Genomic DNA, 27,557 nt, shown 5'->3' on the forward strand with positions numbered 1-27,557 from the left:
CCGATACAAAAGTGGTCTACATACCTGACACCATCCCCCTCTCGAGTGATGAACGATCTGTCCTAAATAAAGGCTTGAAATTTATACCCCTGAGGCCAACCACTGATAACTATTTTTAATGTATACTCTCTAACATCTACGACCAAGCCTGACCAATGCTATCAATTTGTATGTATAATTTCTTTTCAAACAAGATTAATATTTTATTAAATGTTGGCCTAAGGATGAACATTCTAAGTTAAAACAAATATTTTAATTTAAAAGATGCTGATTATCGCTCTGTGTGAAATATGAAATATTTACATCGTAATAGTCACTGCATTGTTTCATCAACAGGTAAAAACAACTGGTAAATGTGACATTGACCATTTTAAGAAAATTATTATTGAACTCAAAAATAGAAGAAGAATAGGGTGGGGTTATTCTAAGTAAATACTAGTTGTGAAAAATTCTAACTATACAAGTTAACTTACAATTTACATTTAATTAAAGTATAGGTTTCATAAAATAAAAGCTACCTTTTTATTTTTTTGAACAAGTCTTGATTTAGACTATTCACATTTAATTCTGGTTTTGTTTTCCAAGAAGCAATTAATGTACTACTGTTCAATTCCTTACCTAAAAGATAAAGAAAAAAGTTATTTACTCAAAATTATTCATTTAAAATCTCATATTGCTAAACCTGTTAGGTGTATAAATGCCCCAATTCCAATTTAAAATAAAATAAAAAAGTTTAACTTTCAGATGTAGATTTCGCGCAACTTAGTGTCAATAGTTAGCTTAAAAAACAATGAGTAAGCAATTCTTTTCTAGGCTTGAAAGACTGGTTCCAAATGGTTCAAACTGTGTGTTGCCAGAAAGCATGTATTTCAACCAAAATTTAATATTTTATAACATTTCAGAAATAAGTACAAAATTACTTTCGGTTTTACTAAGGCTAGAAATATTAAAACAAATAATTACTAGTAATATAAAACTAAATGTAGCTAAAACTTTTATTTAAAATTTTGATTAGTAGAGTCAGGGTGTTGTGGTGAAAGGGGATGCTATATTATTTATTATTAATAAAATACTAGACTATACCCAATCGACTGCTATATTGTATTATATCATGAAAAATCAATTGTTGTGACTTTCAATGTTTTATTTAAGCTGGTCACTCCGCTTGACTTCAAATGCGTTTTTTTTTTAATTATTTGAATTTAAATTTAATCCTGCATAGCTTTTCAGTGGCTTATATTGGTTTGTATATTTAGCTCTATATAAACATTTTGCTATTCCGTCACTCTACTAGTCTGACAAGAACGATCAAGAGAAACCACAAGGAAAATAAAATGGGTTATTGGCATGTTAAATGACGTCACATGAACGAACAAGGAATCAAACAAAACGAAACAATGTTTAAAAACCCCCAAAATACTCAAAAAGAAGTGTACCATTAATTGTTTTCTTAAAAAACAGATTTAAAAATCGAATTCCGAAAAGAAACACCAAAACGTAAAAAAAAATAATGACTACCCTAATAATAGAGACAAAACAATATCTAATTTTATAAGTGTGTGTAGATATACAAACAAAAATACCTGAAAAATAAAAGATATAGTAAGAGTGAGTGTTAGGATTACGGTTAAAATTTGGGGTTATTATGAGTTTTATTTCAGCTTAAATTTCCGGATGTTTAAAAATATCTCTTTAGAATAAAGCTTCGTTCCCAGTTAAATGTCGGACCTATTAAGGTTCCGAATTCGGTTAAATTGCAGGTTGCGGTTAAATTTCCGTTTGAGTCAAATTTCAGTTGAAGCATAAAGCTCTATTTCGGGTTAAACTTCGTTACCGGATAAATTTACATACCCTTTTTAAGGTTGTATAGCGTTTCAGGGTAAAATATTTATTTCCGATTAAATATCCGGTTTAATTTAAAATGCCGTTTCCGAATAAAGTTCCGTTTCAGATTAAATTTTTCAGCAGCTAAGGTACTAAATTTCGGTTTCAGTCTAAATGCCAAGATCTGGTAGTAATCCCGATTCTGGATAAAAATGTATTTTAAAAGAAATTTTGTCTCCGTTTAATTTTCCGTTCATAATTTAATTTTCAACAATGCCGATTCGTGAAAAAAAATATGTTCATTGAAATTTCGTTTCCAGGTTACTTTCCGGTTCCAGTTTAATATTCGGTTGTGATTAAATTTTCTTTTCGGTCAAAATTATTGTTCCGGAAAATTTCCGGTTCTGGATAAAAGTTCTGGTTCTTGTAAAGGTTCCGACTTCAGTGTAATTTTCTCTTTCAAAATAACCTTAAAATGCTGGAGAATTTTAGGTTTCCATTTCGCAAAGGTTTAAGTTCCAGTTTGGTTAAAATGTTGTTTCCGGAAAAGATTCATATACCGGTTATAATTCGAGTATGAATGAAAAACGGTTTCGATTAAAGTTCAAGTTCCTAAAAGAAATACTTCTCAAGTAAAAGTGATATATCCATAAAGCCTTCGTTTCCGGTTACATTTCAACTTCCCGGTTACTGTTTGATTTCAAGTTTCTTTTAAATGTCCCTACTCAGCCTAAATTTTTGGTTCATATTGAATATCACTATCCTGTTAAAGTGCAGTTTAGATACTATTATTATGTCGTTTGAACTGAGCTTTATTTTTAAGTTAAGGTGGGTATTTTGGTTTTGGTTTCGGTTTTGAGAAAAGAACAAAACTATAAACACGGACCAGTTGTGCTTCCCCATCAACGGGCGAATTTCCTATCATATGTGTATGTTGGCGTTGGCGTTTGCGTTGCCGCTTGCGCTTGCGTTAGGTTTAGGTTTAGGTTTAGGTTTAGGTTTAGGTTTAGGTTTAGGTTTAGGTTTAGGTTTAGGTTTAGGTTTAGGTTTAGGTTTAGGTTTAGGTTTAGGTTTAGGTTTAGGTTTAGGTTTAGGTTTAGGTTTAGGTTTAGGTTTAGGTTTAGGTTTAGGTTTAGGTTTAGGTTTAGGTTTAGGTTTAGGTTTAGGTTTAGGTTTAGGTTTAGGTTTAGGTTTAGGTTTAGGTTTAGGTTTAGGTTTAGGTTTAGGTTTAGGTTTAGGTTTAGGTTTAGGTTTAGGTTTAGGTTTAGGTTTAGGTTTAGGTTTAGGTTTAGGTTTAGGTTTAGGTTTAGGTTTAGGTATAGGTTTAGGTTTAGGTTTAGGTTTAGGTTTAGGTTTAGGTTTAGGTTTAGGTTTACGTTTACGTTTACGTTTACGTTTACGTTTACGTTTACGTTTACGTTTACGTTTACGTTTACGTTTACGTTTACGTTTACGTTTACGTTTACGTTTACGTTTACGTTCACGTTCACGTTCACGTTCACGTTCACGTTCACGTTCACGTTCACGTTCACGTTCACGTTCACGTTTAAGTTTACGTTCACGTTCACGTTTACGTTTACGATTTTGTGTATGTTTATTTTCATGTAATTTTTGAATTAATAAAGTGTTGTAATCTCAAGCCTGCAGTCAGTTATTTATAACACAAATCTTACTGAAATGAATGATATTTTTATACGTTTTTATTTAACTCACTTCCTCGTCAGTCGTCAGTCGTCAGTTTTTTAGTTGTCAGTCTGTCTAGATCGAAACACCCGAGCGAAATTGCAAGCACTTCTTACTGACAGATACGGTTCGTAGTTGGAATGTGGGTCAAGACATAAAGACAATGCATCGTGACATTCTTTGACTTAATTGGTCGCCTAATAAATATTTTATGAATTAATTCAAATTTGGACCGAATTAATAGGCAGTTCTATCATCGCGGCAAAAGCGCGTCATCACATCCCATAGACGCGCAATGGTTTTTAGTCATGTAACTCTATTGTAAATAAAAACATGTAAAGTACTGAATATTTTTCATAGAAAAACGTTTTAATAACTAGTTTTTGTGTACTATGCTTATATGATTATAATGAAAAGCGTGGGCCTCTTCCTAAACATCACTAAAGGTATCCAATAGATACTAAAGTTACCCTCGCTTTTCTTTATAGTTATGTAAATAGTAGTCTTTAATTTTTTTTCTCCTTTTTAGTGCATTAGTACATAAAAGCTTGTTATTAATAGGTTTTTTAATGAAAGTTTTCGTCATTTTCTGTTTATGTTTAAAATAGTATAAAATTGTTTGAAAAAAAATATTTAAAAAAGTTACCTCTCTTGTAAATTGAACAAATGACGGAATCTTTGTTTTCTTTTTTTTTTCACAAACAGTTGCTATGCTTATATAAGACAATACAGAATCTGGACAATTTTAATGACCATCATAGTCTTTTCCCGAAGGGTATAAAGTTTTTTGGTACCCTCCAGGGTCGGTTAGGAGGATCGTTTTTAATTTATAGCTCATGTAAGTAAAATTTCACTCTTTGTCACTTTTTAGCATTCGCCTTGCGAGCAGAGGCTGACCGATAGATTATCAATAAGCCAATTTATTTACCCAGGTTTATGGAAAAAAATGAGCCAGATGCACAGAGCCAAAGTACTCTTTCGAAAAAAGTCATCGTTTTTCAGAAAATTAACAATGTTTATATACGGAAAATTCGGACCGGTCAGTTCTAACGGTCTTCCTTAGTTTTCCCAAATATATATCAAAGTGTTTTTTGCCACCCTCGAAGGTCGGTCTACGACCTCAAGAGTTATGAAACACTTTTTTTTAATATACAGCTAATATAATGCGCCGGTCAGTCAAGGTCAGTTTTGACCCCTCTTCGTGGAATCTTCAGAAAACCGGCACCGGTCCTCGTGTTCTATTGACCCAAGGCTGGTGTTGCAGACCGGACTACGATGTTGCCATACGATTGCTTAGTCGCAGGCGAATACGTTGCTGACACGATCGGGCACTAGCCAATAAGGCCGTCGTTTGTCTAATGGTATTTAATAATTCTACCCGAGTCAGCTACAGTGAAATAATCAACGGGACAGGAGCACTTAGTTTGTGCTGTTTATTAACTCGCTAAATGCTTGTTCTGCTGAGCGAGGCTTCCCCTAACAGCTAACGTCGGGAGCGCTTTTTGCGAGAGAGGGAGAGAGAGAGACTAACTAACCTGCCTGTATTTATACCCCTGTTTTAACCCCCTAGCTATTCCCACGCGACAATGGGATCAAAACCTGTGACCCAACAAATTATCCCCCGTGGCGCTAACAACCCTGGCTACTGGTCAGTATAAAGGCTACTATTGTCCTGTCAGAGCGGTCAGTCTCTTTAAACGTGTCACCTACTTTCCATCCCTACTGTGTACTCTGTATTTATTTAGTAAATGGATGTTTGTGGAATTCTGACCCAACATCTGGATCCTGCCAAATTTGACGCAACTGCGGCGCCGTGAAGTGCCCTGGCGGGTACCCGACAACTTTGCTCTCCCTCTTTCTCTCTCTCTCTCTCTCTCTCTCTGTATATATATATATATATATATATATATATATATATATATATATATATATATATATATATATATATATATATATATATATATAATTTTTTTTCTTCTTTTTTTTTTAAATTTATATTTATTTTTTTATTTAGTTATATATAGGAGCTGCATACCCATAGCTCGCAATGAACTTTTCTTAGTAAAAAAATATCAAATTTCACTAAAAATAATAGAAGAGGGTATATATAAAAAATATACCTGGACATAGCTTAAGAATTATTAAGGGCGCGGGACAGGTCTAGGGTAGGCTTAGGCTTATGTTTAGGGTTGGGCTTAGCTTTAGACTTAAGCGTAGGCATTGCCTTAAGTTTAGGGTAAGATAAAAGTTAAGAACTAGTGTTATAATTCACAATACGCCACACCACACACTAAGTAAAAACATTACACGGAGTAGATCAAAACCCATACCACCAAGTTTTATACATAATACCTAATACCGCACGACATAACAACCAACAACGTAGTGGTAAACTGTATGTGTCTAAATAGCCCGGGAAATAAATACCATCGGCCTAAATTTCAATAGATCATCTTTTTAATCAACGCGTGAGGACCGATGACTACAAAGTCATGTAGCTTAACAAAGTGCAATAAACAATAATCACAAAAAAGTAAAATACGAATAGTCAATTAAATGGACATAAACAATATCAAAGCATTTAGGCCTATTACAGCGCTGATCCATCTCTGTCTGACTACACCTCAAAGATTTGTTCAGGTGTCCCGGTGGCCCATTTCATACCCATGGTTTGGGGGGGGGGGGTATTGTTGGGTTGAGGTTAAGCTAGGGTGTAGTTAATGGTTTACTATCCTCCAAACAGTACTTTTAGATTTTCACACATATAAACTACTATTTCCACAATTTTACCCACATATACATACTTACATATTTTACGTAATTGATGAGCTAGATGTTCGACTTCAGTGCATACATTTGAATTTCCAGTCTCAAAAAAAGTCTTCGCTATATTTTCAAACGTAGTTACTTTCCAATGTTCAACAGCGATTAAAAAAATTTCGTATATTTTAATAAATCGTTTTCGCTGGGTCGCAGATGAAACATTTACAATTCTGGAATTTTCGTCCAAAGGATGTAATTCTTGCCATTGTTCCATTTTTAAAAAGATCTCTGCAATTACGTCATATCCATCCCTACATGCAATCATTAATGCGTTTTTTCCAAAACAGTTAATATAATTTATATCACACCCGCTGTTTATTAAGAATTCTACAGTTTGTACATTTCCGAATTCCGTTGCTTGCATTAAAGCGCTATATCCGTCGTCATTGCAGTGGTTTAAATCAACCCCGATTTGTAACAGCATTTCTACAATGTTTAAATGCCCTTTTCTAGATGCGCACAATAAAGGAGTATTACCTTTAGTGTCTGGATGACTAAAATTATTTATATATTTTTTTAGTAGTTCTATCATTTCGAAATTACTTTTTTTACGAGCAGCCGTTTTTGCCTCACATTTCTGTGCAGTTATTTCCTTGGTTATATAATAATATGCGCCATTTTCTAGTAATAACTCGACTATTTGTGTAAACCCATGTTCTATTGCAATAGTTAATGGACAATATCCGAGTGTATTAGGATGATTCACATCGACTCCAGCTTTTATAAGATAGTCAATAATTTCAAAATGACCATTTTTAGAGGCACGCATTAAAATATTACTTTCATCAATATTAGTATTGCCCAAATAAGCACTATATTCTCTTTGTAATTCAATCATTTTATAATTACCTGTTTTATAGGCAGCCAATACTGCGCCCAACCCCCTCGGTTTTACATCTACATTATTTTTAAGTAGCAAATCTAAGATGTTAATATGTCCTTTTTCGAACGCTATTAGTATAGCACTATCACCTTTATTATTTAAATGATTTAAGTTGCATCCGCTTTGTATTAGCAATTCAACAATACGAACATGGCCACGTGTACATGCGTTCATTAAAGCATTGTCACCTTCAATGTCAACAAAAGTTAAAGAAGCGCTGTATTTAATAAGTAATTCAATGATTTTATCATGACCTTTTTCACAAGCAATCATAACAGCATAACCGCCTCTCTTGTTTATGATATTAATGTCAGCTCCATGTTTTAATAAGAGTTCTAGGATTTTGTCATGGCCATAAACAATTGCAAATAATAATGGACTCCAACAATTTTCTCCAATGTAGTTTACATCTATCTCGTATTTAAGCAGAAATTCTAAAATGTCGACATGTAATTTTTTGCAGGCTATCAGGAAAGCATTATCTCCCTTTTTATTTGTATGATTTATTTGTATTCCATATTTTATTAGTAATACCACAATTTGTAAATGTCCACATTCGGTTGCACGAATTAACGCATTGTTGCCTTCACTATCAACACGTGTTATACTTGCACCATTTTCTATTAATAGCTCAACTATTTCGGTCAATCCTTTTTCTATTGCTAATAATAATGGGCAATATCCAAGGTCGTTGCTGTGATTTACATCAACTCCATCTTTTATAAGGTAGTCTACAATTTTAATGTATCCATCTTTAGCCGCATACAATAAAGCATTTTTGCCTTCGTTGTCAGTGCAGGCTAAATCTACACCATGTTTGGTTAATAATGTAATGATTTTATAATGACGTTTACTACAAGCAGTCAATAATGAATTATTTTCTTTTTTTTTAAATTGTTCCAAACTAACTCCATATGCCAATAATAGCTCGAGAATCTTGTCCTTTCCGTACACACATGCCGCAAATAAAGGACTCCAACCATTGTTTGTAATACAGTTTACATCTATATCAAATTGCAGCAGTAACTCTGCAATATCGACATATCCCTTTTCACAGGCGATCATCAAAGCTTTGTAACCTACACAACTACTATGATGTTGGACTGTCTTGTCAACATGTCTTAATCCATTCACATCTGTTATTAGCAATCCGTGTGGGTGATCCCCTGTCATTCTATACAAATCAAGGTTACATAGAGTTAGTAACTTGACAACACTGTAGTGACCCTTATTGCATGCAAACATTAAAGATGACCATTTGTTGTTGTTTAACCTGTTTACACCAGCTCCATGTTGTATCAGTAAATATACAATTTTTTCATGCCCGAATTCACAAGCAATCATTAATGAATCCAATCCATGTGTTTCAAATTGATTTAAATCAGCACCTTTTTTTAAAAGTAATTCTACAATTGTTTCATGTCCTTTCCAACAAGCAATCATTAACGCATTCCAATTGTCTGATTGCAATCTTTTAACATCCGCACCACCATCCAAGAGTAGTTCTACTATTTTATCGTGCCCACTTTCAGACGCAATCATCAATGCATCCATTCCATTTGTGTCTGTTTGATGTAAGCTTACGCCTTTTGTCATCAGAAGCTCTACAATGTTACAACAACCATTTAAAACTGCAATCATTAATGCGTTCCATCCACATGTAGTAACACGAGTATAATTTGCACCGTTCTCTAAAAGTAACTCTAAAACAGCATAATGTCCTTTCTGTGATGCAAGCATAACAACATCGAGCTCGTCTTTATTTACAATTGTTAAGTCTGCGCCATTTTGTATCAACAGCTTGGCAGATTTAGCATCGCCATTATAACAAGCAAGCATTAGAGAATCCCACCCTGTTTCCTCTAATTGCTTTACATTATCACCTTGTGTGAGTAACCTTTCTACTCCTGTATAGTATACATGTAACGATTCTGCCAATAGGTCTTCCATTTTATAGTGTCGGGTTAAAAATGATTTTTTTTTTGTACAAACATAAAAATATATCTTTCAGATAGGATTTTTTTTCATTTGACGATTCGTTACAGTTCAGACCTGCAATAAAAAAGCAAACAAATTGTGTTAGTTTCATTTAAGATTTTTAATTTACAAGAAAAGATGATCAGTGTCCCAAGTGGAATATTATTCTGCGGTTAGAAAAGAAGGATGCAAGCAGAATGGTGTGTTTTTACTTTAAATAATTAAAAATGGTCTTTACGTTATGATTGACGAAGGTTGTTGTGTTTTTGATAGTGTCAAGTGTCTGTTTTAATCGATTTTTTTGTTTCAGAAAAAACTATTTTCGCCCATTACCTCCCACTCTACTCCAAATGGTACACTTGTTTAAGGCGTAATATCATATTTTCTGTAATGATTATCCATGAAGTATTTACCCATTACAACAGATTGCATTAGTTGTCAACAGAAAATTCAATATGGCGACAGTGCAATGATAACTGTCATTATAGTTAGTTTGCTTTTCCGGCTTGCAAGCACGTGTATACATGTAAGATATATATATATATATATATATATATATATATATATATATATATATATATATATATATATATATATATATATATATATATATATATATATATATATATATATATATGTATATATATATATATATGTTTATATATATATATATATATATATATATATATATATATATATATATATATATATATATATATATATATATATATATATATATATATATATATATATTAATATTACCTAATACTTTTTTTAGCGCAATTTCCATTCTGGAAAATTGCGTTTATTAACCCGTCATTTCTGGATGTATGAATGAATGAATGGATGTGTGTCCGCAGCTTTAAGTCGTATCTCCTCCTCAACCAAGCAATATCGAGGACTAGTTCCAAAGCAATTATGTCAAGCAAGTTACGAGGATGAACATAGACCCAAAAAAATGCCGGGTTTCTTTCATGGATTTCCCGGAAAAGCCAAAACCCTCGAAAAAATGCAGTTTTTGTCCCATATCTCGGCAACCAGACAACTTAGCGACTTGAAACATGTACCAATCGATTCCTGTCGTAATTTAAAACAATATTGCCGAAGAAAGTTTTTAAAAATATCCTTTCGTTCGGTCACAAATTTTTTTTTTAATTAATTAAAATTTGGACCGAATTAGTAGGCATTTTTATCCGACCACACCACACGCGTCATCACGTTCAATAGCTGCGCCATCACGTTCAATGGCTGCGACATCACGTTCGGTAGCTAGTCGCGCAATGGTTTTTAGTCATGTAACTCTATTGTAAATAAAACATGTAAAACACTGAAAAAAAAATGATAAAAAACGTTTTAATAACTAACTAATGGTTTTACTAACCCTGCTCTTGATTTACGCTACGACAGAGCTATTTTTAGATAACATAAGGAAATTGCGCTAAAATTGTCACTAGACTTTTTAATTACCTTGTTTTACTATTTCTTTATCGAAATATACAAAACGACCATAGTAAAACATGTGGTGTGATTATTTTTACAGCCTGTTTATATTACAACTTGGCATACTCCCTAGCTTCGCTTAGGTTTTAAAAACAATTGAGAATTTGATTACTTAATTATTTAGTGATGGTTGAGATTTGGAGTGCTTATATTTAAACAGTAATGCTAATTTTAGAGAAAATGTTGTTGTTGTTTGATGTTTAGACTTCGTTTACAGAGAAAATATTGACTTTTAAAATTAATTAATTAATTAAATAAGGATACGTACCTTAATTAGCAAATTAATTTTTAACTGAAGCAAATGCAATACTTAATCATTTTCTGTTCATGTTTAAAAGAGTATACAATTGTTTGAAAAATAATTAATTTAAAAAAAGTGACCTTCCTTGAAAATTGAACTAATGACGTATGTCTTTGTTTACTTTTTCACAAACGATTGTTTTTTAGAAAATACGTCATCTAACGACCTTAGGTTTTTTTCGACGGGAATAATGTTTTTTTTGTTATCCTCCGGGGTCGGTCTACGACCTTACAAAATATTAGGGAGACCGTTCGTCAATTTTATATATATATATATATATATATATATATATATATATATATATATATATATATATATATATATATATATATATATATATATATATATATATATCATATTTGGAGAATTTCACTCGCTTTGAGTCTGACCAACAGATTTCCATACGGTCTAGTCATCTATAGAGGTGCATGCAAAAATTAATTAGACAGATATACAGAGGTTAAGTACCCTAAAATTTGTGTTGAAGTTATCGTTTTTCACATAAAACACATAGATTATATAGGGAAATACGACTGGTCAGTTTTGACCCATTTCCAGATTTTTCACGGATATGGCGAGTTTTTTCTAAAACCTCTAGGCGTTCTTCTACCACCTGACAAAATATCAAGGGGGGGGGGGTCGTTCGGCTAAAGTTTTTTTCGTAATAGAGCTCATATAAAGAGAATTTCACTCGCTATCACGTTTTAGCCCTCATCGAGAGCTTTCAGTTAAACCGACAGGTTAGCCCTACGGCCTAGCCATTTACCTAAGAGCATGCCAAAAATTATAAGGGTAAGTACCCTGAAATCTTTGTTGAAATTACCCTCTGTTTTTCACATAAACTACAAAGATTATATAGGGAAATTCGACTGTTCAGTTTTAATCCATATCCAGATTTTTCCAAGACACGGCGATTTTTTTATGACACCCCTAGGCGTTCTTTTACCACTTCACACAACTTCAAGGGGGGGGGGGGCGTTCGGCAAAATTTTTTATCGTAATATAGCCCATGTAAGGCGTCGGTCAGTCGAGTTTTGACCCCCTCTACGTGGACTTGTTGGCCAACCGGCACCGGCTCTCATAATATTTCGCCCCAAGGCAGACTCATGCCAAATTTGAAGCGCCTTTATATGTAATTGCTATATCTATATATAGATGCAGTGGGTTGCATTTTTATAGCACTCTAGTCAAGTGAGTACAATGGGCAGATCTGTACTAAAATATTAATATTTTGTAGCTACACAGTTTCTACAATAGCATCCTTTTACAAGTCAAAATAACTATATAATGCTAGCAAACAGCTCTTGAATCGATAATGGCTGATGATAATGATAATGAGGAGTACGATGTTCTCTTGGTTCCACCAGAATCTGCTGTTGTAAATGATGAAGAAGAAGGAAATGATGATGATGATGTTATCTCTTCAACTCTTCAAATAGTTGTAACAGGTACTATCAAGGTAATACCTCTTCATCTCGATCTCAATTATTCAGACCGAAACGGCGGGGATGATATACCACTTTTGTTGTTCGAAAATGTTTTTGTTGAAAGTGTAATGAACATGATTGTTGGAAAAGTATGGTGTACGCAAATTAAAATAATAGACATAGTTTTGAAATGAATCAAGCAGATTTGAAGACATTTTTGGGAACATTAATCTTAACAGATTATCATAAAGTGCCTACTAAGCGGGCTTGTTGGAATTATGAAAGAAGATTTTGGAATGACATTAGTGACGTATTGCATGCAATACCACAGATTTCAAGAAAACAAAAGAAACCTACATTTTGTTGACAATGCTCAAGGTACAAGATCGAATGATAAAATGTTGAAAGTCAGACCGTTGTGTAACCTTCAGAGAAACACGTATCAGTGGATAAAATACTTTGGGCACCATTCAGCCAGACATTTTATTATGGGAAAACCCACACGATTTGGTTATTGTAATTGGGCTTCAACAAGTTGAGATGGCTACAGCTACGCCTTTAATTTTTATTGCGGAAGTCCGAAGAGTTTTCCGTTGATCCTTTTAGTGCTAGAGCAGTTAAATCTCTTCTTGAAAAGTTTCCTGTTGTCCCAAAAAGAACATACCGTATACTTTGAAAACTTTTTTACAAACCTTCAGTTGTTATGTGAGTTGCACACAAGAAGAAACAAAGTAGAGCTAAGTACGATTACGGATTTGACAAAAAATGAATTTATAATTGTACGTTGTAAGGATAACATTGCTGTTGCTTTTGGATCCAACTTGGATCATGTAAAGCATGTGGGAAAAGTAAAAAGATGGTGTAATGCTCAGAAGCAAAATGTTGATTTTAATATCGCAAGACTTATAACAAATTATAATATTATATAAAATTTATTGGGCGATGTTGACCTAATGGATCAATCTGTACAGGGTGTCTATATGACGAAAAAATTTTGGGGGTTATCTTTAATTATGTACTGGATATGGCCATTTCTACTGCTTGTTGGCTGCATGTTCTGATTAGCAGGACTGATATTGCTGACATATATTGATCAGTTATCATTCAAATGAATATTTGCATAACCGTATTTACAACAGAAAAGTGCAAAAACTCATCCAAGTTCATCAAAAGTGGATAAAAATTAATGATGATCATAATCCAGAGCAAATTGAAAACCAATTGCGTTGTGTTATTTGCCATAGCCGGTTCCGCTGGCAATGTGAAAAATGCAAAAAAAAAACAAACAAAAAAAACAACTACACTTTGTGTTGAGCGACTTTGATTTGGGCATTTTTACTCCTAATCTGCCCAGTGTACCCAATTAAGTGCACCCCTTTACTCGTTTGGCTATATTTGATTATGTGAATTTCTCCGTTTTTTTTTGGTTTAATAAATGTTCTAATTTACTCAATATGTCAAAATAAATAACAATTAAAAGAAATATTTACATGTAATTTTCTTTTGGGCGTTAATGGGTTAGTTAAGTACATGTGTTGATTTATTTAAATATATTACATACTATATTTTTTTTAAATGTTGAAACGGCTGTGTGAATTATTTAATTGTAAGAGATATTTGCTTAATTAATCTATATATATAAAGCAAAGTGGTCAGGTGCCCGATAGGGCACTTTCCGGCGCCGCAGGCGCGTCAAATTTGGCACGATGGGGCCTTGGGGCGATAGAACACGAGGGAGAGGGGGTCAAAACTGACCTCGACTGACCGGCGCCTGATATGGGCTTTAATACGAAAAACACTTTCGTCCAACGACCCCCCCCCCCCTTGATATTTTGTGAGGTGGTAGGAGAACACCTAGGGGTGTCAGAAAAAACTCGGCATATCTGGGAAAACGTCGTAAAGGGGTCAAAACTGACCAGTTGTATTTCCCTATATAATCTTTGTATTTTATGGGAAAAACAGAGGGTCATTTCAACGCTGATTTTAGGGTACTTAAACTCAGTATATCTGGCTTACTTTTTGCAAGCTCCTAGGTAAATGGCTTGACCTTTAGGGAAAACTGTCGGTTTGACTCAAAGTCCTCGATGAGGGTTAAAACATGACTGCGAGTGAAAATATCCTTATTTGAGCTATTTAACGAAATAAATTCTTGCCGAACGAGCCCCCTTATATTTTGTAAGGTGGTAGGAGAACACCTAGGGGTGTCAGAAAACAACTCGGCAAATCTGAAAATTTCGTAAAGGGGTCAAAACTGACAAGTTGTATTTCCCTATATAATCTTTGTATTTTATGGGGAAAACAGAGGGTCATTTCAACACGGATTTTATGGTTTTTTAACTCAGTATATCTGGCTAATTTTTTGCATGCTCTTAGGTAAATGGCTTGACCTTTAAGAAAATCTGTCGGTTTTACTCAAAGCCCTCGACGAGGGTTAAAACATGAACGCGAGTAAAAATCTCCAAATTTGAGCTATTTAACGAAAAAATTTCTTGCCGAAAGACCCCCCTTGATATTTTGTGAGGTGGTAGAAGAACACCTAGGGATGTCACAAAAAACTTACCATGTCCTGGAAAAATCTGGAAATGGGTCAAAACTGACCAGTCGTATTTCCCTATTTAATCTTTGGGAAAAACAGGGTAATATCAACACAAATTTTAGGGTACTTAACCTCTGTATATCTGTCTTTTTTTCTGCATGCACATCTATAGATGACTAGACCGTACGGAAAAACTGTTGGTCAGACTCAAAGCCCTCGACGAGGGCTGTAATTTGACCGCGAGTGAAATTCTCCTTATATGAGATATATATAAATAATTTGACGAACGATCCCCCTAATATTTTGTGGGGTCGTAGACCAACCTCGTAGGTTAACAAAGAAACATTATTTCAGACGAAAAAACCCATTAGGGTTGTTAGATTTATCCAGATTACGTATTTTCTTATAAGCAATATTTTGTGAAAAGTATACGTCATTCGTTCAATTTCAAGTAAGGTAACTTTTTAAAATAATTATTTTTCAAACAATTGTATACTTTTTCAAACAGAAACAGAAAATGACTAAGTATAGCATTTGTTTTAGTAAAAAATTAAGTTGTTAATTAAGGTACGTATCCCAATTAAATAAGTTAATTAATTTTAAAAGTCAATGCAATATAAATTATGAGATATATTGTTCATGGACCCTCTGTAGTTCTCATTCCATTTTAGTCATACATTTCGAACTTTCCGATCATTTATCTGAAAATGGACTTCAGAGATGAACAAAGAACAACAACAACATTTTCGCTAAAATTAGCATTACTGTTAAATTTAAGCACTCCAAACCTCAGCCACCACTAAATAGTTAAGTATTCAAATTCTCAAATGTTTTTGAAAACCTAAGCGAAGCTAGGCAGGATGCCTAGTATATATATATATATATATATATATATATATATATATATATATATATATATATATATATATATATATATATATATATATATATATATATATATATATATATGTGTATATATATATATATATATATATATATATATATATATATATATATATATATATATATATGTATATATATATATATATATATATATTGAATACTTTTATTTTCCAATTTAAAACAAATACAGTAACATTCCACTCCGTTTGGGTGGATATTTACAAGGTAGTTACATTGATGTACAGAGTATAGTAAATAAATAGCGAAATAAATAATTGAGTACAAAAGATACATCGAAAATAAGGCTTGTGGCTTCAAAAATTGGACAAAGGCTGGTTTGGAAGAATCTACAATGACATATTAAAACTGAAGTAGTGCAGGAATATATAAGATTAGAAGTATAACGACACAGCTAATCTTGTCTTCCAGTAAGTAGGGGACAGACTAGACATGGTGTTCGAGATTTTCTTTTTGTTTCGTTACTATTTGTTTTATAAACTAGTTTTAGCTTTTGGACAGACATTTTAGATGGCTTAACTTTTTTTAATTTTTTTATTTGCAATTAAAACAAGTACATCAACATCACATTTTAGCACATTTTCCATACGGACAATTGCGATTATTAATTCGTTATTTCTGGATGGATGGATGTGTGTCCGCAGTGTGTCCGCAGCTTTAAGTCGTATCTCCTCCTCAACGAAGCAATATCGAGGACTAGTTCCAAAAGCAAATATGTTAAGCAAAGTCCGAGGATGATTGTGGGCCCAAAAAATTCCCGGAATTCCTTCCTGGATTTCCCGGAAAAGCAAAAAAAAAACTCGAACCAGACCACCTAGCGACTTGAAACATTTACCAATCGATTTCTGCCATAATTTAGAACAATATTGCCGAAGAAAGTTTTCAAAAATATCCTTTCGTTCGGTCACATTTTTTTTTAAATTACATAAACACCTACAAACCGATGGTTCTTCTAGCTTGAATGCACCTCAGCAGTATACGTCTTGTGTTTTATCCCCGTGTGTGCTTTACGCTATGACAGAGCTACGGGTTATGAACATAATACACTACAGTACTATATATCAATATATAGATATAGATCTATGGGGAAAGGGATGTGTCAAAATAATCTATTTTTCGCTGTCTTTTAGATCTTGCTATTTTTTTTTTTACTTTATTTATTTTTTACTTATTAATTCAAACGTTATTTTTGTACCCTATTAATTTATTTATAATTTATATAAGAGTGATAGGGAGTTACAATTACAAGGATTTGTTTCGCTAGGCTTAATCTTTTTTTCACATTTTTAAAAAACAAACTTGATCACTATCTATTTTTAGATAACATAAGGAAATTGCGCTTAAATTGTCACTAGACTTTTTATTAACTTGTTTACGTAATTTCGAACATCAAATGAAAACGAAAGGCTTTGCAAATGTACATAATGAATATTTACATGATGCCATGTATATGATTATAATAAAAAAATTACAAAGCATGACAGTAAAAGGTAAAATGTATAATCCTTCACAAACATTTCAGAAGTGTACAAATTACATCAATTTGCTCCTTTATTGCCTACTACTTCCCTTAATAGATCACAAAAAGCATTGCTTTTCTTTAAAAGAAAAAATTTGTATTAGTTTGTAGGCCATATTGGTGTTGGAAAAAAAATAATTATATAATTAGTGTGGAATGATAAACTGAGATATGACAAGTAAAAAAAAGAAATTTTAAATACTGCCTTTTATTTATCGTATGCACTGAACGTACTGTTCACTAATACTTAATTTAATCCGTCAATTTTAAATTCTTATACTATGTACACATGATTAAGGGGAAACAAATAGCTATCGGTGTAAACATTGGCGTATCCAGGATAGTCTCATGGGGGCGGGGTCATTTTTTTCCCTACTATATATATATATATATATATATATGTATATATATATATATATATATATATATATATATATATATCCCTTACATGTAGCGTACCTGATTCTGTGTGTTGTGTGTGCTCCAATAACAGGCACCCTCTCTTTGTATTTAGTTGTAGCCCCTGGTTGAGTGTGTTTTCATGGAGCGAAATGGCTTTTCGTGATGATTGTCACTTAACAATCGTCAGAGCGTATGCTTGGGTCTCTGGCAGTTGGTTGGAATGCGGTTTTACAGGAGAACGCGGAGTGTGTTAAGTATCGTGAATTGTGAATTGTTATTTGTGTCGTAACAAATTATTATTTATTATATTAAAATCTCTTTACAATTACACATTGAGGTGGTAATTTTGAGCCTCTTCTAATGCAGTGATTTCGTTCAAACATTCCACACACACACACACACACACACACACATATACATACATACATATATATATATATATATATATATATATATATATATATATATATATATATATATATATATATATATATATATATATATGTGGGTAAGCAACACACGATACAAGACGTTTTATTTAATTACGAGGCGGCCCGCGGCATAACATACGCCGCTATTTAGTTGTTTCTAATTTTCAATAATTCATAATTTGTGAATTCGACAGTACCAACGCTGACACTGAAAATATTTCTTTAAAACACTATAAGTAACTCGTTAAGGACCATAACCCCCCCCCCCCCCTTCCTTCCCTCCCCCCCCCCCCCCTCCCCCCCCCCCCCTACGTTTAAAATCGTTGGCTCTGCTTGTAAACATTTAGAGTGAACACAGCTCACTAAAACCATGTAGGGGTGGGGAGGTAGGGAGAGCGTTTGCAGCTTGTTTTCTAACGGCTCGAAGAAGAGAATTATATATATAGATATATACTCTTTAATCTTTCATACATCATTTTTAAATCTAGATTTAAATTTTTAAAAACCATTTAAAATAAATATAGTTTTAAAAAATCTTTTTAAAAAAACTAAAGTATTGAAATACAAATTAACATACCAGAGATTCCTATTAGAAATATGACAACGGTGAACTTTAATAGTAATGGTTTGTTATATCTTCACTCGTGTATGCATTGTCAACCACAAAGACCCTAAAACATATTCATGACCTATGCAGCACACAGTGTATGTTACATTACTGAAATGTCGCCCGCTAATAAAACGTAGAGCCCTGTACATGAAATATATAACTATAGGAGCCTGTTGGTTAAGCTAGCAGATTGAAAACTAGGCCACACGCTTCGTTGGAGACACTTTTTGAATGTGCACACGTCAAGTTAGGCACACCGCGGTGTAGAACATTTAATACAACTAGAGTTGGTTTATGAATTTCATCTCCAGTCTATACGATACACGTGTAGGTAAATTAACATTAACCAACACATGTGGTCTAAAAAGGTGACGACTTACATTTCGCGACTCCTGATTTCGTTAATATTAGATACCGAAAGAAAAAAAACAACACAATCATTCTCAATATTTATTTTAATATAGAGAATATATTTCATTTTTTATTCATCACCTTAAGTCATGTTTATTGTATAACGTCAATACACGTTGTAGGTAATCTCTATTTTTACACATACAAATCACTCGCTTGACTCCCATAGAAATTATTTGGTATACATAATCCTCTTATGAAAACCGTTTTAATACCTCGGTATAGCAAGTGTACGAAAATATAAAAGGCTAGATTTCAGTGACTTAGTGAGAGGTGACAGTATAGAGTAAACAGTGAATGTTAAGTTGTTAAACTTTCACGTGTTTGGGTTTATGGATGTGTGCACCATCCCCTACAAGAAGCATAGCAATTTAAACAAGTGACGAAAGATAATCGCACATGCTTATACATCTAACATGCACTGATGTCGCCGCTTAGGACTTGAAAAATAAAATTGGAAAAATTTAAAATTAATGCTTCGTGGTATAATATCTGCCAAGACTAGGATTATCTCAAAATAATACACTTAAATGTAAGGAAAAATTATTGTTTGCATAGATAACAGGCGTTAAATGTGGATGTAGAGCTCGGCAAGATTGACCCATCCCGAGGATCGATCGACACAGTAAATCACCAAATGATGACGGCAATAGGGCAAGCGGCTACCAAGAGTATCCCAAGGGCGTGCCGGAAAACGTTCAAGCCTCTATGGTCCCGTTAACTCACACGGTTGATAAGAGAAAGACGGCGATCCGTAAAGTCGAGGAGAAATCTGGAATATTGGAGAATAGATGCAGCAGTGCGAGCTTTGCGAGCTGAGGCCACCGCCCTTACGAAAGACAAATGGCACGCTAAGACCGAGGAACTCGACAGGGCTAGAGGATTGTGGCACTGATAGGTCTCAGGCTTCACTCCGCAACGACGCATCCGCTAACCGAGAGACAGCAAAAATCCTCAACGAGTTCTTTGCTAACGCCATTAAGGCCATAGAGCCATAGGGAACTCAGGAAGTGGAAGGCTTATTGAGCCAGGCGGAGACGGTGCAGCCGGCGGTGCCCGAACCGATCTTCTCGTCCCTTTCACGATGGCTGAGCTTCAAAGAGCTCTGCGAAAAGCGAAAAACGGGAAGGCCGCGAGGTCCGACCAAGTCTCGAATGAAATGTAAATTAGTATAGGACTCCGCGGTAGAGAATCTCTACTCGCCCTAATCAACCGCTCATGTGAGAAAGGTGTCCTCCCGACTAGTTGGAAAAAAGCAGAATTGGTGGCACTGACAAAGCTGGGACAGATTTTAGCTCAGCCGCGGCCTGCAGACCGATTTTACTCTGCGCGAACATGAGTAAGTTCATGGAGAGACTGGTTAATGCGCGGTTGTACTGGTACTTTGAGTTCCATAAAGTCATAGATTTTTAGACAGTGCGGCGACCGTAGAGGAGTTGTACTCACATTAGCCAAGCAGGCCTCGACATAGTGAACTCAGACTAACTGGCAAATTTGTGGACTGAAACAGTCTCACGAAGACGTCGGTTTGAATCATATGTTGGTCGCTAACCATCCGTAGGTTCGCACTAGGCTAACAAATACATCTTCCTGGTCAGGGATCACCTCTGCATCAAATTTGGTTATTGAAATCAGTTTCCTGTAATAAATACAAGTGCGTAGAGAGCCATCTTTTTTAACCATCAAAACAGTTGACGAATAAGATAAAGTACTTGACTCTATGATACCCAGGTTCATTTTTTCTGATTTTCGTATCCATGTCTGCTTTTAGACTGAAAGGCCCTGAGTAAGGCCTCAATGTAAATGATATATCGCAAGTAATCTCAATTTTAAATTATTCAACTTTTGAAATCGTATAATTGTAGTTCATACATTTTTATAAGCATGAGCTTCACCTTCTTTTTTGAGTCAGCAGCTTAACTAACAAATAATTTTTATCAGGTTTCTTAATCAGCGTGTGGAGAATAATCAAAATGTCAGTGAACACTCCAGGGGTAGATAAATACTAAGTTAAACTGTGTTTTACATGTCATTTAACATATTCTATACATTACACATGTAGTATTTTAATGTGCATTATTTTTACACCTGAGTCATGCAAAGATATCTGAATTGATTTGTAGGAATGTTTACGTTATGTATGCAGATGTTACATAATCGATATAAATTATGTGTAGATCCGACCGTACTTGCAGATTCAATGTAACATCTGTGAGAAATGTCGCACGCAGCTACAGTTAAATAATCGATTTAGGTATAAGAAAAATGCATTCGGAAAAAATGTTGAAATACGCAATTAGAATGTATGTATGATATATAATTTAATACATTTTTTGCGTTATTTGAATCACTAAAGTAATATTTTTATTTTACGTAAAGATTTTTTCGTAAGTCAAACTGTTTTATGACTAGTTGATGTGTTCCAAAATAGGCGTTTAATTGGTAATACCAGTACTAAAACAATCCTAGTAGTTCATAAGAAAATGTATTTTAATTATTTTTTTTTGTTTATTGGCTTTCATAATAGCTTTAGTATGGATCCATGAATTCGATGCAAATAAATTAATAAAACATACTTAAATAGTTTTGATTAAATATCATTGTATATCATTATATTCTTTACGGCATGAGAACAATATTAAGATGCGAGTCTAAATATTTTAATATAAAGGGAAGCATTTAAATATGCTTTTTTTTCTAGACAATCCCCTAAGAATAACAAACAGGAACACCATCATTGTCTTAAACCAGAGGACCATCTGAAGGCACAAAAAACTTGTGTTTCTTTCAGACTTTTTTCCCCGGGGGGGGGGTCTTACTAAATTTTCTCGGGATGGGTGAGGACACTGGTAAAATATATATTTTCTATATATATTTTCCATTTCGCTCGGGGGGGGGGGTGACTTTCTTCTGGAGGGCTCCGCCACACCCCCCCCCTCCGAAAATATGCCTGTAAGAAACACTGCATAACACTACACGACGTAGGATTGGCTTCAGGATTGTAACAACTTGGGGTCGTTCTTAGTAAGCTAACTCAAAAATAGGGGTCACTAATGTCATTGGGGATGTATGAAATTTTGTTTTATGTTTGTTAGCCACTGTGCACGTGTCATGAAACGTAACCGGGGGTAAATATCAGTTCGCCCACCTAGTGTCCCGGTGGCAATCATTTCACCTGACATATGTTAATTGGGTCCACTGCCCAGGTTTCATGAGAAATACTTGATTTAACGTTAAAATTAAATCTCCGACGGCATTGTGGCTCCCCAGTTGACAGTATGGGCGTACATTCGTTTCTAATAGCACCATACCCTACGATAGGCCACTAATGTGCGGCGGGATTCTCGAGTTCCCCAGTTGTTATCTTCGCATGTGGGGTCGGTTAATTGGACGTCCTTCATAGGTGGTGAGTGGTACTTCTTTAATTCCACTTAATTCAACGGTCAAACTGCACCAGACGTATTTCCCTTTGACCATATGACCTGGAATGCAGCTGTCTATAAGTCCTATGAGCCTACATTCTTTTTAAAGTCACGGCGGACACAACAATCGATGAATAAACCAAGCCAGATGTCACACTCGACGTCCCTGCGTTAATGTAGCTTATGGCTCAGCGTTAGCGCCCCGCGAAGCCTATTAGTTGTCCAACTCAATTTGACGGATAGTTATCCAGTATACTCACGTTTTTTCATACGTACACCATGGCGTCTAGTGGACGAAAACACGCAACAATGTGTCTTAATATTAGTTAAAAATGTGAATAGCAGTAGTCCGATATTGTTGTAAAAGTCGATAAAAACAGCACGTCTAAACTAATAAATCAACTCATCAACTGCCTAAACAGTTTTAAGTGTTTCAATAATCATCAGAAGGCAAGTAACTAATTATTTAAAATTGTGTATATACTCCCATGTTTTCATATTTAACCAAAAACATAAACCACACATATAGTTATTTATCTACTTTTATTATATGATCACTTAGTTTAATTGCCACAAACGGTAATAATTGTATTTTCATCAACTTTATTGGGGAATTCCTTCTCTCATGTTTTCTTAAAATAGAGCGACTCATTATTTAGTCTCACAGTTCGACCCCTTTTATAGAGCAGTAAGGTGAATTATTGTTGCTGTCTATATTTGTAATTTTCTAAAAATTCAAATAATATTTTATTTCTCTATTTCTTGTTGCTACTTAACATTAATACTAACCTAATACATGAACACTTATATTTATCTATAGAACATGAACTTTTAAAGTAAAATACTCAAGTATCTGGAGACTCGATATTTTTATTTTTAGTTTATTTCATTATTTTGAGAAGATAAAAGTACTCACAATCGTACTCTGTTTTATTGATTTCAAACTCATAATAATATCTGATTACAGTGTGATTCCTTTTCTGTATTTCGTCTACGATTTATTTAGATTGGACTGGTATTTTTCTGCTGCCTATTTTCTTAACACAATTCTTAACAAGCATTTGATAATATCTCACGGCACATATCATCCCTGTTGTCCATTTGAAGATGAAACTTGGATGACAGTTTTCAGTAACAAAATCAGCAACTGTCTTTTAGAGCTGATGGTCGGCTTTTCATCAGTGGTTATGGTATTAAAATAAAGGTTAATGACATACTGGAAAATTTATAGCCCATTAAATATACATCAGGTAAATCTATTTTAATCTCCACATTTGATGATAATTTACGTCGATGATTACAACTTTTAGCAGAGGTAGCTAAGAGGAGGCTGTTTTCACGGGGAGGGGGGGTAGGGGTTGGGGAAAAGGAGGGGGGCGGGGGGCTATCGTCCTTAACGACTTACTGATAGTGTTTTAAAGTAAATCTTTTCAGTGACTGCAGTGGTAATGTCGAATTCACAAATTATGAATTACTGAAAAGTAGAAAATAAAACAACTAAATAGCGGCGTATGATACGCCGCGGGTCGGCTCGTATATAATAAAAGAATTTTTACTTTGAACGACATAAATATTGAAAAAAGTAGCAAATTTCTATTTTAAATATTTTTTAGCGGAAATAGTTTCACAAAATATAACTTGAAGATATAATTAAATAAGTGATTGCCAACAGAATCTGCAATGAATAGTGTCATTATTTTCCGGCAAGTATTCTGTTGTCAAGGCCGAGCATGATGGCCTAATGGTCGGGTCATACCTAGCTTATTGAAGAAATATAAAGTTGATGGAAAGTGTTTGACAAATCTAAATGTTTGCTGTTATAAATATGTGATTTAAATTTAAATTTTTGGTAGCGTCTGGCCTATATGTTGACATTTTGTTGCGTTGTCTGGCCAAAGTGTGTACATTTTGTATTTGTGGCAGGCATTAAAGATATTAAACTGTTTAAGAAATTTACCCCAGGATCCAAATCAGACCTATTCGGATAAGAGGGCAAGCTTTTACATCTTAAAATATGTGCATCTCCCAAGTATATACATAATTTTTATTTAGCTGTATTATTCTTTTTTTAAACTTCCTTTAGTAGCGTTAGTTAAAACTTTATATTACATTATCTTTGTCAATGCTGTATTGTGTTTAACATCAAATGTCGTTTTGAGAAGAAATAGATCACTGGGCAACTCTCTTCAGTTAAGAGTGTATATATGTGGTCTAATATCAGCTGGTATGTGAAAGTCAGTGTGCGGTATAAAATATATCACTCGCGCTTTTTGTATTAAGGACATGGGCGGGTGTACTTTTCGTCATAAATCCACTAAATCATCGATTTCCCATTTTTACTTGATCTATACAGAATAACCATCGTTGAATCTAAAAATGACATTGTTATGACCCTAAAAACAGTATTTATTTATGAGAAACCGGGTTCAAAGTAGTGTGTACAGGGTCATTTGTTAATTTTTTGGTAAAAATAGCAATTTTTCGACCTAGAAAAGTACTATTAGGCTTCGCGGAAACCTAATGTGTTTCATATCAATGGAAAGGCCGTGACCTCCTTTCTTTATATGTTCTAAAATTAAAGGACCAATCAAGATACCAATTTTAATGTGATTATTTTTCTACGTCATAAAGTTGTTTATTTTACTCATTCGGGTTTTTCCGGTATGCTAATTTTTTACCTCAATTTTTTTCATTGGCGTTCAACGGCGGAAGCTAGTTAGCGATTGGTCGTTTCACTTCGGTAGTAAACATTCCCTTAGTTTCAGCGCGTTGCTTAGTTTGATCTAGTTTTGTTTCTCTAAGCTTCTGTGAAATACTTACATTATTTTAACATATAATTATTTCAATTAAATATACTATTAACAGTTTAGATTAGTTTGTGTGAATTATCATAAGCAGTGAGATGATTTAATTTGTTTCTCTTTCGATAATGGGTAGAACAAAACACTTGCTAAAAATAGATACACACATCTAATTAATTTACCAAAGCAAGGGCACGTCCGAATGCAACTGATTGCAGCTACCTCTACTCAATCTAGCACTATTCAGACAAGCACTGGTGCAGATGTAATGTGCACATTTACCAAGAAACTGCGGCAATGTAAGACACAGTTTTTACAGACAGAAGAAAGCACTGTTAAATCTAGTACTGGTAGTGCTAATTGTAAACCACAGCCATGCAGAATTATTGTCGAATGTGATTTGCTTCTTGATGTTATCAATACATTTCCTCGCCCACTGTGATGTAGTGGCTACTATTGATGAAAAAAGTGTAAAGGGTTTGCTTCAAGCATGGTGTGGCAGTAATAAAAATGTTGTAAACCGTAAGTATACAACTGCAAAAGAATCCAGAACAAGGCCATTCACAATAAACAAAGACATCGTCTTATCATAATTGGCTTTAGACATGACACCATGCAAAATATACTGCTGTTTCTGCGATAGCATAATTCAATTTTGGGCCTAGGCATGTTATGGCATTGCTGTCAAAAGAAGGAAACCATAGTCGAAGACTCAATGAAGGACGCCAAAAAAGACGCGTTGACAACAGCTTTTCTACAGCTCTAGGTAAAACAAAGAGCGCCAGAAAAAAAGAAAACTAACAGCTGAACAAGCTCAGAAGGAACATATTCAGCAGCACCATACTTCAGGCTATCAATGTGGTCGATTTTAGTGACATACAGCGGTAAATTTTCATTTTTTGCAACTTTTTGTTGTTTTTTTGCGTTTTTCTCAGTTTGATGTTTTTTTGTACAATTGTTGAAATAACTTTGTTAATAATTATCAGAACTGAACTAAATTTGCTCCAGTTACTCTGTATATATGTTCAAATAAAACTGATAGAACACTTTTGGAATTTTTGTAAAGATTTTTTTTATTGTTTAAATAGTGAAAATATTGGACGAAATAATGACATTTTTACAGTGATGTATCGAAAAAAAAAGTAAAAAAAACTATCTTCTTTTTTAAAAATGTAATCTATAAGAAGTCTTAAACACATGTGTCTGCAGACTATATTAAGTTTTCAAGAAATTTGTACAAACCATTTTTGAGTTATTTCCATTTAAAAGTCGTCAATAAAATCCAATATGGCCGCCGTCACCATGGCAACGGAGGATTTAAAAAAAAAAATTAAAAATATTTTAATGCTTAACTCTTTGAGTTATAACTATTAGCCAAGTATTACATCTTTAGACTCGGAAATAAAGAAGTTGGTACTCATCACCCGCCCATGAACTTAATTAGTGCAGGTTTTTAATGTATCAATGACTGGTTAATTGATTGCATGATTGCTTGATTGCTTGATTGATTGATTGCTTGATTGCTTGATTGCTTGATTGATTGATTGATTGATTGATTAACTGATTGATTGATTGATTGATTGATTGATTGATTGATTGCGCCATACATTACGTAATTCAAAAGCTAACTTTTGAAATTATTGTCTTTATATCTAAATAAATTTAAATAGAGAAAGAAAGTTGTATTAACACAACCATTTTAAGTTGGTGTATCTGTCATAATCAAAACTTTAATATGTAAAGTGGACATATAGGTTAAATGTAGACATTAAAATCGTCAGGCTGATATCTGAAATGTAATTGTAAAACGTAATGTTGGAAACACCGTTAGTAACTTTCCATTATCAGCAAACCAACCAAGTAGAAGCTAACCAATGAATATGATTTAACAACCATCGGATCATCAAAAAAAAACCACTGAAACAACACATCCCAACAAGTATTACTGGTTGATTTGATTCGAAATGCGGGCCAAGCAATATTTTATTCTATCGTTCGTTTGGGTAACAATGGTATATCGCAGTTTGACTAGTTGGAACTAAACCAACTACAGTATTCTTAACATTTCCTAGTGGTTAACATAAGA

General features: G+C 33.9%; 1 protein-coding gene across 1 annotated transcript; it reads right to left on the reverse strand.

The window, feature by feature from the left end:
- Nucleotides 1-514: 514 nt before the first annotated feature.
- Nucleotides 515-9,168, reverse strand: LOC131935283 (ankyrin repeat domain-containing protein 50-like). Its single transcript, XM_059291669.1, has 2 exons — nt 7,378-9,168; nt 515-618 (listed from the first exon to the last, which is right to left on the reverse strand). The coding sequence occupies exons 1-2, from the start codon at nt 9,161-9,163 to the stop codon at nt 515-517; spliced, it is 1,890 nt and encodes a 629-aa protein (XP_059147652.1). The 5' UTR covers nt 9,164-9,168.
- Nucleotides 9,169-27,557: the final 18,389 nt, after the last annotated feature.

Source organism: Physella acuta, unplaced genomic scaffold (genome assembly GCF_028476545.2).
Source record: "Physella acuta isolate Inbredline_101_S28 unplaced genomic scaffold, ASM2847654v3 ptg000141l, whole genome shotgun sequence".
Classification (NCBI taxonomy): Eukaryota; Metazoa; Mollusca; class Gastropoda; family Physidae; genus Physella; species Physella acuta.